General features: G+C 44.8%; 1 protein-coding gene across 1 annotated transcript in view; it reads left to right on the top strand.

The window, feature by feature from the left end:
* LOC147663068 (putative sodium-coupled neutral amino acid transporter 8) overlaps positions 1 to 14,128 on the top strand; it is a gene marked incomplete at its 3' end in the record, with an annotated part of 197,625 nt that overhangs the window by 36,514 nt on the left and 146,983 nt on the right. Inside the window, exon 2 of the mRNA XM_086950706.1 lies at positions 8,458 to 8,656. Within this exon, the coding sequence (XP_086806832.1) occupies positions 8,458 to 8,656 (199 nt within the window). The remainder of the gene's footprint in view (positions 1 to 8,457; positions 8,657 to 14,128) is intronic.

Here is a 14,128-nt window from a genome sequence, read left to right as displayed (position 1 = left end):
AACAGGAAGCTAGGTGGCCACTTATACGAAGCAGTTGCGGCAGCAACACGTTGAGTGAGGTGGGCTCCAGCAGCAATGGTGGCTCGATTCGGTTTCGAGAAATTGGCAAAACTGGTCCGATTCACAAATCTCGTCGCCAAAAATGTTGTATGGAAGGAATCCAGGAGAACTGGTGTGTTGTCAAGAGAAGTCTTTTTATTCATCAAAATCTAGCCTGTACATCAAACCCATCATTGAACAACCTCCGTGCCCGCAGCTCCATTGCTGAATGGCATTCCAAAAGACCAATTCCGCAACAAGACCCGCAGAACGGCGTCTCTAGGATGCAGGAATACAAAGAAAAATAACACGAGGCATGCACGGTCTTAATTACATGCTACAACATTGTTAACATACAACCATCTTGTTATGGATAATGTGTAGCCTGCTGTTTCTCTTACCTTCCATTCACTTTTCATCCTTCCTTTAAGCTTTCCTTCCTCTCCATTATTATTTTCTATTCCCTCTTTACCCTTTTTGCAGTTGCTTAACCTGTTACGATTTGCACTTAGAATGTTCTCCAGTGAACAGAAGGGATGTGTTCTGTATAGCTCGTGCCATGCATGTCTCGTGCATGACAAATCTCTTCCTTTGTCTTCTGGATTCTTGAGTGGTTGAAACGTGTTGGCAGTTTAGTGACAATTGGTGTTAGGCCGGCCTTGCTGATGGTCCGCGACCCCGTGTTTCCAACAGAATAGATAACTATCCTAGTCAAGGCCTTTCTAAGGAAGAAATTGATGTAAGTTGGAAAAAAGTTTGGAGATGAAAGAAAATGATGTAATCATTTGTGCCCTTGGGATATAACTAGATGGAGGAAATGCCATCTTTAGGTAGTGATGGGTAAATAAAGGGTTAGATGTATATTTTAGTTATTTGTGGACCTAGGGTGGTTTTTTCATAGGAATCCCATAAGTGAGGCAGATAAGATGCCTTCATTCTCTTTTGAACTCTCATGAACTTTTCTTCCAGTCTTAGGTTCAGCAGAAGGTAGTTCGAGCAAGTTGTACTTTTGTGCATGTAGTGTTTTTTCAGGTGTTTGTAGTTCGTGTTGTTCGAGAAAGGTTTGTGTGTAGACTGCAATTTATCGGCTGATGTGTGGTTTGGAGTCTGGGATGTGACCGTGCCATGGTTTATGTATTCTTCAATAACAGCGCTTCACTTAGGCAGTCATTTAAATAAAGTTCAGTTTGGTGTGTCAGTAGCCAAGCTAATGTGAACAGCTAGAGAGAATAGAATGGTACTTTTACAGAAGGGGTTGTTGTGTGTATTCTTCAATTTTAAACCTTAATAAAAAATACAGAACAGTTTACAGTGAACAATCATTCCTCCCGGGAAGCCTCAGACCAGACCCACATTGGAAAACTACCGGCCTGGGCGAACATTAACAAAGGGGCACAGTAGTATGAGCTGGCATCTGCCAGATAAGTTCATGTTATCAGGGAGTTAAGGCTATGGTGCCGGGTCTCAACATCTCCTAACGTGGGAGCAGAAATTACACATTCGGATAGGTATGGGAAGGCAGAATGGCCTATTCATTAGTAAGTCCAGAAACCGCCTTGAACAGAAGAGAAAATAATAACTAAATACAGTGTTCTGCTGAGGCAAGCAATACAAGTAATGAGGCCTAATTCAGGCACAGTCTAAGCAGCCTAATGGGGATTACGAAATGCAAAATGGAGTCACTCGCTAACTGAAGCCTGCACATTACGGGGTTAACTTAACATAATGTGAATACTAAAGGTATCTATTTAGCCACACACTGCTCACCTAATCTAGCATGAAACAAGTGTGTTGCAAAGATGGGAATTTGAAACCTAACACTTGTTATTGCTGTTAATTTGCAGAACTACTGAGTTATGAATATTTTTCATTTCCTTGCACTGCGCATCACAAAAAAGGTTAAAGAGGAGTGAAGTAACTTCTGTGATTTATCGGAGTTCATCTGTACGAAATCGCATTAAAACCTTGTCATGAGGGTAATGTGCTGCTATTGCTCATTCACTTTCTGAACTCCAGCATAGTTATTTCTGGGTTTGCTGCAGACCCTTCTGCAACCCTTTCTCCAGCGCCTATGGTAGTAGTGGTAGGTAAAGTATACGTTTAAACGGTAAACAGCCCTTACTACGAATCAGTCACCCAGCATGTTACAACGCGGTTGTTACAATGACATCGTTGTAACCAAGCATGCCATTACCTTAGCAAGTCTTAACGACTTGCAGAGGGGGGAGAAGGTATTGGGTTTAAAATCGTACACCTCCATACTATCCGCACACACTGAAGTTGAAATAGTAAATTATACTATTCCAATATCCAGCGCCCCCCTCTGCATGTCGTTGTTTTGACTTGCGGGGTAATGGTATGTGTTGTTACAATGCGGTTGTTGTAACGACCGTGTTGTAACATGCGTGTGATGGCAAGCGCAATAAAGAGTTCTATTCTGTTTAAACATGTAGGGCAGGTGTGGATTTTCACATGTTGTCTGGTTCTCTTTCAGATCCGTTTTCAGTTTTATTTTTAGGTTGTTTAATGAGACTCCTTTCTCCCCTTGCCCTGACGTTAAGTTCCTCTTTCCTAGGGTCTGGTCAGCCCGAGTGGCTTTTGGCCCGGCTATTCCCAGCTCTTGTTGCAGGCAGTGGTCCTCCCAACTAGCGTCCATGTGCTTCCAAGGTGAAAAGGGAATCTGCATGGCATCAACACATTACAATTTCAAGAGGTCCATTATTAAGTAATTAAAATGCATCCAGTCATGCACCTGAAGACTGCCCTGTGCTCCCCGACATGCTAACTAGAATGTAGTCTATTTTCTTGCTCATGTTGTGGTGAATCTCCCCTTTGCTGGCTCAATCTAACCTGGATCTGGTGGAAGCCATTGCTGGGCCTGTGATGTCATAATGTTCCATTCCACCCGAGTGCCCTGACCTGGACTAGATCCCGCTCTCTCTCTCCATGCAGCTCCACCTGGACGTCACCACCGCTGACGGAGCAGATCAGGGTTTGAGACTGCTCTAGGCCCGCTCTGTGCCTGCCCTTTTTTTTGCCTGCCCTTGTGTCTGATGTGGCGTTTGCTTAGTTTTTAGTCAGTTTTGTTAGTTGACTTGGTTTAATTTAGGTTTTAGTTTTCTTCTGTTATACTCATTTTGCCCTCTCTGGCGATTCTGTGGAGATTTAGACCCTGCCCACTTCCAGCCTGCCACCTCCCCCGTCACAGCTGCGCTTTCCCCTCCCCTATTCAAAGGAGGCCACTGCAGCAGGCACGCCAATGGCACGCCGAAGGCAAACCTGTCCGCAACCCGACCGTGGCCAGGGCCAGGGACCCTGGTTCTCTGACCATCCACCGCTACGACTGAGCTGCCTTCCTCGCACTCAACTCCGGAAGAAACCACAACTGCCACAGATGCACGCTGAACTGCACCTACGGCCAGTTCTCCCGCCAACAATCCTTAACCATCAACAGCCCCCCCACAACTGCTGAACCCACGACAGACGCCCACACCACCTATACCCTGACGTGCTTTGTGAATTTTTACTGTGTCCAGACCTGCAAGAGATTGCTCTGTCCACGATTGAGGTGGAACTTGACTTCTTGGGGACCGATAGGACACTGCTACTAAGGTTTGTTAACCGGCTGTCCTGCTTTTTGAAGGAAAATTGAAAAGCTGTCTGTCCAGTCAAACATGGCGTGGAAGGTGTAAGGAGGATACACTTGCCTTCTAAAAACCATTTCTTCAGCGGAAGAGGCGAGAAACGCTTACAGAGCAGCATACTCTGCCTCAAATACCTTTGTGAGTTGTCTGGCCCCTCTTTTGACCTTCCCAATCTATAAATATTGGGGAGAAACATGGCTGCATCCTTTAGGATTGGATTCTGGAGTATGGACTAGTTAATATTTCTGGTTCTGGTATTACGTCACGAATACCGCAGGTGTCCACCCATGCATCACTCCTGTTCTTTGGGTCTTTAGCAGTTACACAAAAATGCAGTCTTGCCCAGGAGTGTTAATGTCTCACACTTTCAACCATACTTAGATCTTTTGTAGGAACTGGGGCTTCAAAATGTCACTGACAAACTTACTGCTGGCCCTCCTGAATTTAGCCAAGGCAAACATTCCCACAATATGTCACATGCTCCCTATACTGAAACTATTTGAAAACAAGAGCAACCTGATCTATGCCAAGGGCAACTTTTGATACATGAATTTGTGAAAGAGTATTTGTACAAGGACTAGTTTACAAGCGAATGCACATTACATAGCAAGGGAATTATTATTCACAGTTCATATCGAATCTCAAATCCACAAACCACGGTCCTGGCTTCCATATATGCAAGCATCAGATCAAATAATGTGATTCATACCTACAAATATTTGTAGAAAAAAAAACATTGATGTTGATGCTTCGACCTGAGATTGTTTAGTGAGGTCTCTTCAGGACACGGATCTTAATATAGGTGTATTAACTGGGTAGGAAAATTGCCTGGGAACTCCACTTTATTAAAAAATCTTGGTCGCCTGTGAGTAAATGCGCCCATCTGATGCCGGCAATTCAATTGTTGGACAGTATTGGCTGATCTCTCCGACTCTGACTTGGTTTAGTGAAGGCTGAGGCAACCGCTGTGGATCCTCCAGCTCTCCATTGAGTGACGCAAAGTCAAGAGCTCAAGTCATCAACAGAATGCATCTGTCAGAACTTCGCCTTTTCCTCTTGACACACAATGTATCTGTTGGCGTGCAGTGGCGGTTACTCCGCTAAGGCGGAGGAGCAGTGCGCCACTGCTTTTCAACAGTGTAAAAAAGGAAAAATAAAGTATCCTGTGAACATTCTACTTGTTCCTTCTGCAGCAGCTTCGTGAGCGGGAATGAGCTGCTCACACAGGAGCTGTGGTGGGGGGAGTGGTGGGCACAGTAAGTGCGCATGACTGTTTGGCTGGCCCTCTCGGCCCGGCCAAACAGTCATGCCCACTTTGCATACTCTCAACCCAGGCTGCATTACAGCCTGGGTGGAGAACATGCCCAGGCTTCCCCTGCCTGTCTGAGCGCCAAACATCTGTGCTCAAACCAATCACAATGCTGCATGGTAGCATTGATATTGGCTATGTGGAACCTGCGTGCTTCCTGCTCCGGCCGGGAGCGATGACGAAGGAGATGCACGGTTAAAGGTAAGTGCATAATTTTTTTTCTCCATTTCCGTTCACCCCCGCCATCCCAATCTGTGCCTTTTGCCTCTGTTGGGGTGTATCTAGGGACATAGTGGGAATTTGTATTTTAGATTTCATGTGAGCGATACAGCTTTTAGTTTTTATTGGTGTCTCTTTTCAGTGATATTGAACTGTTGGACACATTATGCTTCCCATAGGGTTTCCAGAGGGCACTGACCTAGCCCAATGGAGTCCTTTCAGCCCACTACAAGGTAACAAGGTATTAAGATGTTATCTACCATTGTGGATAGTATTTTATTCCCAGTATGGCTAAGTGAGTTAAGTGCTTGCTGCTTTTACGTGTGTAACTTTCATGTCTCGAGCTTGAATCTCATAAAGTTTAATTTTCAATCCAGTCCATCTTTCTTTGCTCACAGTACCACTGTAGACCAAGAGTGGTCATATGCAAATCTCTTTTGGCCCTGACTCTACAAGAATAGTCTGTATCGAAGTGCCTAGTCGCCACCCCTGTGTGTGAACACCTGAAACCCTACATGTTTTACCCTTGTTGGGTCTCCTCAATGAAGAGAAGCTTGGATCTAGTGGTACAGAGTTATGAGCCCGACACCTGCCCACACCTGTACCTCTTAGAGGGATTTATTGAGGACTCTGACTGCACCGCACTGATGAGACCCAACAAAGCTGATCCATACTTGATGCCCTGTGTGCCCCATTTACATTGTTTTTGATCCGGTGGGAATGAGGTTCTGTAATGTATTGTTAGCAATGCGCATCGCCAATACGATTTAGGGAGTTGAGTTCTACCTGCCTACTTTGCGCGCCTAGTAGGATCATTTTTGTACCACCAGCTTCACATTATTCATTATTTAGGGGCTACAATTGGTCCCAAATTGCTGGTCTTTACTTCAGAATGGCTGCGGCTCGTCTTGGGTGTCATTTCTCGGTTGTTGCCAAAGTTATGAGTGTGGCTTAACAACCTGCTTCTAAGAAAAAATCCTCAGACTTAAGTTTTCATTACCTTTGCAATGTATCAGGTCCAGAGTATGAATCCTCAACCGTGCATTGGCAGTGGGGCAAAGGATGGCAATGGGTTAGTCCTAAAGCCCCTAGTTTTGTCATAGGCTCACATGTGTAATCGAAAAATGCAATCACATGTGATTACTTCTATATCCGTGAATATATAACAATTTTCGGGACACATGGGTCACACATGCATATAGACCGCCTTTCTGGGAAGAAAAACTATGCGGCGTTGCTGCACCTGCAAGCGAGTAGAGTCCTACCCTATAACTCAGCAAGAATTCAGTAAATCACATGGTTAGGGGTGTAGCACAGAAAGCATTAAGAGTTTGTAGGTGTGGGATCCAGAACTTCATTCCTCCTAAGCATGCACAAAGCCAAAACCAAGAGGGAGGAAACTAGCTCTTCACGTCATTCCAGAGACCACCTCTTCGGCACGCCCGCCCCCCAAACATTCTAGTAGTCTGTTCACCCGGGCTAAACTGGCAAACGGATAGTTTTGCACCCTTATTAAGAGCCTTGGCCCTTAATGAAAGGGACTCCCCTTGGCTCTCTCGCCCTGGCCATAATCCCGGTTTCCCACAGATTGAGCTCTCCTGTCCTCCCTTCAATACCCCTTTTACTGTTCGATTGATGCAGTGGAGAGGACAACAACTGCCCTGTGTGACGTCATATTCTTCTAGCCCGTGGTCGATACACTCCAACCCCCCCCCCAGGACCACACACTGAAAGACCATAGAAACTGACACTGTGCCAGGTTACTGTTTTAATTTATAATAAGGGCGCAGTTGCTGCCATAAAGGTTTACATATGCATATATCCCCTGTATGTAGTGCTTTGAACATCATGCATTCTGTCCTTACATGCATTCAAAGTTCAGATTAAAAATATTGGCGCCCACGACCCTAAGTGTAACCAGCTCCTGACCATCCTTTGCTGCAGCTGCTCCTACTAAGATGAATGACATTCCCCTGCAATAAAACTGCACTCACTAGCTAATGTCCCACTTGTTTTGTTGTGTCCTAAAAGAAACATGAATGCTATATTTCGCCACATAGACATTTAAGGAAATCCTCTTTGAGGGACTGCCGAGCAGAGGGCCTCAATCGATTGTAATTTTTTGGAAATCACCCGGTCTTGAAGGTTGAAGGTTTTTAAGGTTCTGCTCACAACATCTATCGTAGCAGGAGACAAGATGGATGGTATGAGGGGTTCTTGGAGAAGACCACTGCACTGAAAATGGCAGGTTTTAGGGCTGCATTTTTAACCTTTTTGCTTTTTCACGTTGGATCAAATGACCTTCAATTATCTTGAGTGCACGTTACGGAGAGATCACGCACCATCACCTGTTGGTATATCATTTGGGTTGGTAAATTAAGAAGCTCTCTTCATTCACATTCGTACAAGGTTTTTTCCTTAAGTTCTTTAGGAGAGATCATCCATATCCAAGATGTCTGGCGATGCACTCTCAGATGGTTGTTACCCTGATCATTGTATCCCTTTGAAAGTTTGTTTGATATTTGCACTTTGGTGCCCCAACAGTGGGCTTCAGGTTCTATTGGGAGAAGGCGTGTTATGCGAATGGTATACTAGAACACTAGTGTAGTCTTAAATTTGTTTTTCTTTGGTAGTGCAATGGAGCTAATAAAGGTGTGGAATAGATGAGGGATTATCTTGCTGTTAACCTAACTTTAGTCTGGTCTTTTAAGTCTTCCCTGTCCCCACCCCCATCATCTCTCTAAATATGCTGTTAAATATCTTATTGAAGGGGTCTAATTTGTCTGAAATCCAGGTGGCTTTTTAGGAAGTTTTTCTGTGGTTTCCATCTCGTACGTGAGAACTGGGACATCCCACAGCGGACCAGCTGTGCAGGGATCCTGGAGTCTCCATCATTCCTGGAATGCTCTTTTATAGCATCTGTGTTTGTTCTCTGGGGAAATATTGCATTTGGAGGGTCGTTGTACTCTCACATCCTTATATGGTAAGTATATCATTCTTAGGACCACAATTGAAAAAATAAAGATTCCACATAGATGTATGAGCGCTACAGATTAGTATGTAAGAACTCCTCTTGCAATAATTTGAAACAAACGAGGACCTGCAGAACCCTACAACTTTTATGTTCTAAATCGTAGACCAGACGTGATGTACCAAAGTGCCTACAGGATATTTTGAGTTCACGTGTTGTATTCTTGACTAATGCTGCCTGGCGTGACATGACCATGTTGCTTTTTGTCTCCTTAGGTCTCCTTGATCTTCCTGATCAGTGGTCTTGTGATTCTGGGATACGCCTCCTCGATCAGCAAGCAAACTACATACCAGGGCGTGGTGAGGGAGGTCTGCAGTCCGGGTCTTGGGAAGCTGTGTGAAATCTGCTTTTTGTTTAATCTCTTCATGATCTCTGTGGCTTTCCTCAAGGTGGTAGAAGATCAGCTGGACAAATGTAAGTTTGATTTGGTTCTTTCCTGAAATGTTGATACTTTCTAAACTGCACTCTGATATCCACTGTAGGCGGAGGGAGCACACTGGTGGCACATACGCACAAGTCCCCCCAAGAGTATCATGGTGTATGTATTTCATTGTAGCGTTAATACTCGCATGTGTGGTTTCCTGTCAAATGTTATCTGCCTCTCAAACCAAATAGACAAGTCACTTCTGACCAATGACTGCTACCATGTAACATGTCAGCAGATGGCTTGCACTGGCAGTGCTTAAGTTTGATGGTGAACAACTATACTTGAGGTTTTTCATCATCCACTGAGAAAGTGGCTATTGAAATGGATCGCTCTCATCGTGGGGCTAAGACCTCCAGGATACATGAGCAAATGTTGCTTTCTACACTTGACGGTTGTGTTCACTTTGGGAATATTTACCAGATTCCTTATTGATGTCTCCTGGAGCTTCAGAGTTATAGGTTGAAAGTGCAAGTATTGGAATGAAGAACTGTGGAACTCTGTAGGGTATAGGGGTTGGTTCCAGGAAGTTCTGCCTACTTTAATCTGTTTCTGTTGAATACTCTGTTTAAATTCAAGCCAGTTTATTACCTTATCTTTGATAGTAATGCACGGTCATAGGTATTGTAAAAGGATGTCAAAAGTTACCCCTCGTGGAGGATGCTGAATCATGGCCTATGATGTGTAAGATGCCTGTTTCAGTGCTGCTTGCAGCTCTTAAACCAGAATGTCATCCGTAAAGTTTTGCATTTAAGGCAGATATACAAAAGTAGTATATCTTTACATCCTTCGGACTGTTGTGGTCAGAGAGAGTGTTTGTAGTTTGTCTAAAAATCTCTCATGTCCCCAGTTAACATGCCCTGTACCATCAATGGATTTCCCATGGTGTGTCGACCAGGTTTTGAAGTAAAGTTGTGCAATAAAATATCTGACTAAGTTTAGTGTGTCATTTGTACCATGCTGAATGTTTGCTTAGTTATAATGCTAGGTGTTTCTGAGGGCTTTTTTATTATTAATTATGTGGCAACCAACAGACCACAGGAAACAAAAATATAAAGAAATGAAACGGAGAACAGCAATGTTTCTCCCATCCTCAGTTGCCCATTGTCTCCTACTAAAATGGTGTCTATGGGGTGTGGGTTCACCAAATTCACCGGACAGGACAGTCCCTCTAGTACTGGAGCTTTTCTTTTCTGAAATGCTACGGTCTGACCGGTTTCCCCGAGTGCTGGCTGACCCTGGAGGGGCATACTGCAGTCCGCAGCCACCGTACCCCCCCCCCCCCCCCCCCCCAAGCACCACCTTTATCTGTCCACAGGAACCAACACGGTAGCAAAGACCCCGGAGGTCCATGGGAATGCAGTTACCGCCCACCCCAACACCCTTGAGACCCTCCTTGGTGAGTAGCATGCTTTACAAATCCCTGATTGATTTACACTGCTGATTAAGGATACCTTGGCGGCGTGCTCTAATGTTCGTCGTTTTCTACATGTGTTGAAATGGCACCTTTCCACAATATCTTTCCACATATTTACCTTTTGAAGGCCAATATAGTAAAGGAAACCTTCTGTAATGCACACAAGTTTCACATCATTAGATTTCCCACACCTGTACTTTTCAAAAATGTGAATAGTTTGTATGTGTACTGGGTGTCTGGTGAACCGAGGCGCAAGAATTCCAGACCCCTCTTTGGTGAAAGGTCGATGACAAACAGTATCTAACCTTCTCAATACATGAATACAGTTTTTTAGGTCTCGCCTAGGCAGCGCGCATTCGCTGTCTCTCTGAGAAATCAAGTAATCTGTTTCAAGGGTAAATTTCTCCTGCCGCTTGCCATTTGTAAACACTTGTATTGCTTTACTTAGAGGGCTTATATTGGCTGTAGATCCTATGCGTCACTTAGTTTATTATGGAAGCAGCACCACCCAACTACAGTTTTAATCCGCTCTTGTGGTTAATGTGTGTCTGAGGGGAACTTTCTTTTTAAGGCCTCACTTGCATACATAATCAGCACGGAGCTCTTCATGAGCGCCGCGCTGTTAATGTTTTCAATGTCTTCTCCATCCCCCTCTTGCTTTCCGCTGTCACTCACTCCTCCCTATTATTGCTTTCTGTCCGTCGCAGGCATGAGATGCAAGCTAAGGTCTACAGTACAGTGTGACATAACCTATGATGTCAGCTGGTAGTGTAATCTGTACATGTAATGGAGAGCGCCCAGGGCTTGACCCATGTCTATAGTTCAGCTCCATGTTTTATCTGCTTGTTTTCATTGGATGGCATCCTGCGCACAGCTTATGAGAGCTATTACCGTATCAGTCGCATTATGCCACTGACCGCTTCTGGCCCCCAGACTTTGCCTGCCACGTATTATTTGGACACTGTATTGTGCTAAAAGGCGAGGCCTTGGTAAACATTGCCATATTCTCCGCAAATGTCCGGGCCCGTCTCTCCCACACGTTCACTTCAAAAACTGCACCACAACTCTATAGCAAGTGGACTGAGAAATTCTTACTATGCCAAGATGACGGGGAGGGCTAGGCAGCCTTGATGGTTTCTTTTTTTATTTAATTGTATTTTGGAGTGAATTTTTTTTCTAAGAATATGCAACGCCGGGGCAGCATGGACCTCCTAACCCACCGAAATGGAAACTGGCTATTATTCTTAAAAACATGGACATCGCCAGCTCCCTCTCTGGTTGCCATGGTCACGCAAAGCAAGATTTTAATTTTTGCTCTGTTTACGAAAATACTACAGTTGATTAGAGTAGGGATAAAAAGTTTATTTGATTGTTTAAAACACCGCACCGCCCTGTAAGCAGCAAGTTATTACACAGCCTGCGACTCAGTAACTAAGTGCAAATTAACATGAGTCGAGCACGGGTCTCCCCTGGCACACTTTAAATCTATGACTGGAGCAGGGGAAATGCGTTAATTATTGAATGCCGTGAGAGGGGCTCGCAAAGCAAGTGGCTTCCAACATAGCTACTCTGGCATTTATTAGACACTTGACTTAAAAAAAGGAAAGGGCCTTTTGTCACTGGTTCTGTAAGGCTTTTTTATTGAAACCGGTGCACATAACGTTATAATTCTTCGGCACACGCCTTACAAAACTAAGCCTGACTAATCAAACCACATACCTGACCCGTCCCTAACATTTTCTTGAACCCGCCCCCACCCATACATTACAACATTAAAAATAATACAAAGCAATGCATCAAAGTACAACCCCATAAATTCAACACATCCGTTAAACAACCTCACCTGCCTTCCACTTTACAACTGTCAATCACCCAACATGTGTAACCAAACTAAATATTAACCTACCTACCCTTTCCCTGCTGATAACCCAACGTCAACCATGACCAAAAAACCTCTGCCAACCCTGGCAAACTTCCAATAACCCCCGAACCGCACCTGTTCTAAGCGACAATACATAGCCAAAACCCCTGCTCACCTGTCCCACCAAAAGCCCCCTAAAATTCTGGAAAAAAGAAAAACCAAGACCCACTTACGAAGAAAAAGGAGAGGGGCGGGAAGGAGGGCAAAAACTATCTACGCCAAAGCTCCCAGCCACTAGGTCGTCAAACCTAAAATGGTGGCTGGGAGCAGGAGCCCAAAGAATTTATGGTTGGGCTGCAATTGGGTTAAAAATAAAGAGCCCAAAACAAAATGGCTGGCCTGAAGCCCGACCCTCTCCTCTCCCCTCTCAAACCGCTGGGGGGGGGGGGGGGGGGGGGGGGGATCGGGAGTGAGAGAGACCTCCCTGCTGTCTGCTACCCCACCAAGCCCCCCCTGCAGCAGAGTTCGGTTTAGCAGTTATGCTAGATTGTTTATAAATTTCCAACAACCCAAACTGATTATCAGTACTTTAAAAGGAAATATAGAAGTGCAGGTACTCATTATGTAGAGTGCAGTGCCTCTTTGCTCCCCAGAAGTGCCGATACTCTCCCGGTAAATTAATTGCAGGAGTGCTTAGAAGTGCAGGTGCTCTCCCATTCAAATTAAAGAAGTGTACTCTGTACTGGACATCACCTGCCCATTTTTAAAGTTTTGGTGGTTATAATCTGCATGCGTTGTGGCATTTCGTCGGATAATCGGTAGTCTTGATTCGCCTGTCAAGCATAACCTTTAGTGAGAACCTGTGCAATTCACCAAGACTTCAACTGTATTTTTTCGATAAATGCCCTTCATGTTCACCTTTTCAAAATATTTCAAATTGGTTGGTTGTGGCTGAATAGAACTATTACAGTGCTTATCAAATCAAAAATACTTTATTTCCAATAAATTTCCTAAGTAGTATTGCACATTACCCAGTTCATAAGTAAACAATACAGTGCTTCTCCAGAAGGCTAGCCAAGGCCCTGCTCAGTAGCCACTGTCCTATTCCATTCGATCTCATAAGATTGGCTTCAGGGCTGGACTGGGAACCAAAACCGGCCCTGGCAAAGTACTCGGCCAGCCCCCAGGGGGGATTGGGGGTGCGACCGAGCTCTTTGCCAGTGCTGGTTTTTGGCCGATTTTGTTACACGGCCGATTTTGCAGCTTTGCTGCAAAAACGACCGTGTAACAAAAACGGCCCCCAGGGGCCCAAAAACGGCCCCACCCTTGCGGCCCACCGGGGGATTGCCCGGTGCCCGCAACGGCCAGTCTGGCCCTGATTGGCTTGGTTTCCAAGACATGCCAAAATATATTTCCAGCCATTGATTCTACTCTCGTATATCATTTGGGGCAAAGTTTGGTATGGTTGTAGGTTGCCAGCTTTTGTAACCTGCGATTCTGGAACTTGCTACAGTTTATGCCCTGTAGGTCACAGGTTCGAATCCCAGCAAAACTAACTAATCCTTTCAGCTTTTAGGGGCAAATAGGTGAATTGTGAGCAATAATTTTATTGTATTGGAGGTTTTGTAGCGCGCTCAATTACTCAGGAGTATCCTGGCGTGTAAAGATGCAGAGGAGACTGAAAATTCAAAAGCAATTAAGATGGTAGTTGAAACAGATGAGTTTTAAGTGCTTTCTTGAAAAGGGTAAAATCCTGAATAGAGCGAAGTGCTGGCGGCAGAGTGTTCCAAGCCACAGCCGCCCTCACCGTAATGGACTGACCACCAAGACGTGAGCGGTTAAAGCGAGGAACCGCCAGCAGATGTTGAGAGGTGAAATGTAAAAGGCGGCCAGGCAGATACCACGCAAAGCGCGACCTCAGGTATGCAGGTCCTAAATCATGGATGGCTCTGTGCGCAAGGGTGAGCGATTTAAATACAACCCTTTGTTTGACAGGGAGCCAGTGTAGACTACGCAAATGCATACGAACACTAGTCTGCCTAGAGATGTTAAAAAGGAGTCTGGATGTTGCATTTTGTATAACCTGAAGATGGTTAGTGACCTAGGCAGGGATACCAGAAAAAAGGGCATTAGAATAATCAAGACTAGAGTGTATGAGGGCCCTTGCCACCGACTCTTTGGCAA

Source organism: Lissotriton vulgaris, unplaced genomic scaffold, assembly GCF_964263255.1.
Source record: "Lissotriton vulgaris unplaced genomic scaffold, aLisVul1.2 SCAFFOLD_1922, whole genome shotgun sequence".
In the NCBI taxonomy this organism is placed as follows: Eukaryota; Metazoa; Chordata; class Amphibia; order Caudata; family Salamandridae; genus Lissotriton; species Lissotriton vulgaris.
The sequence above is the reverse complement of the archived record's forward strand: the minus strand, read 5'-3'. Positions and strand labels throughout refer to the sequence as shown.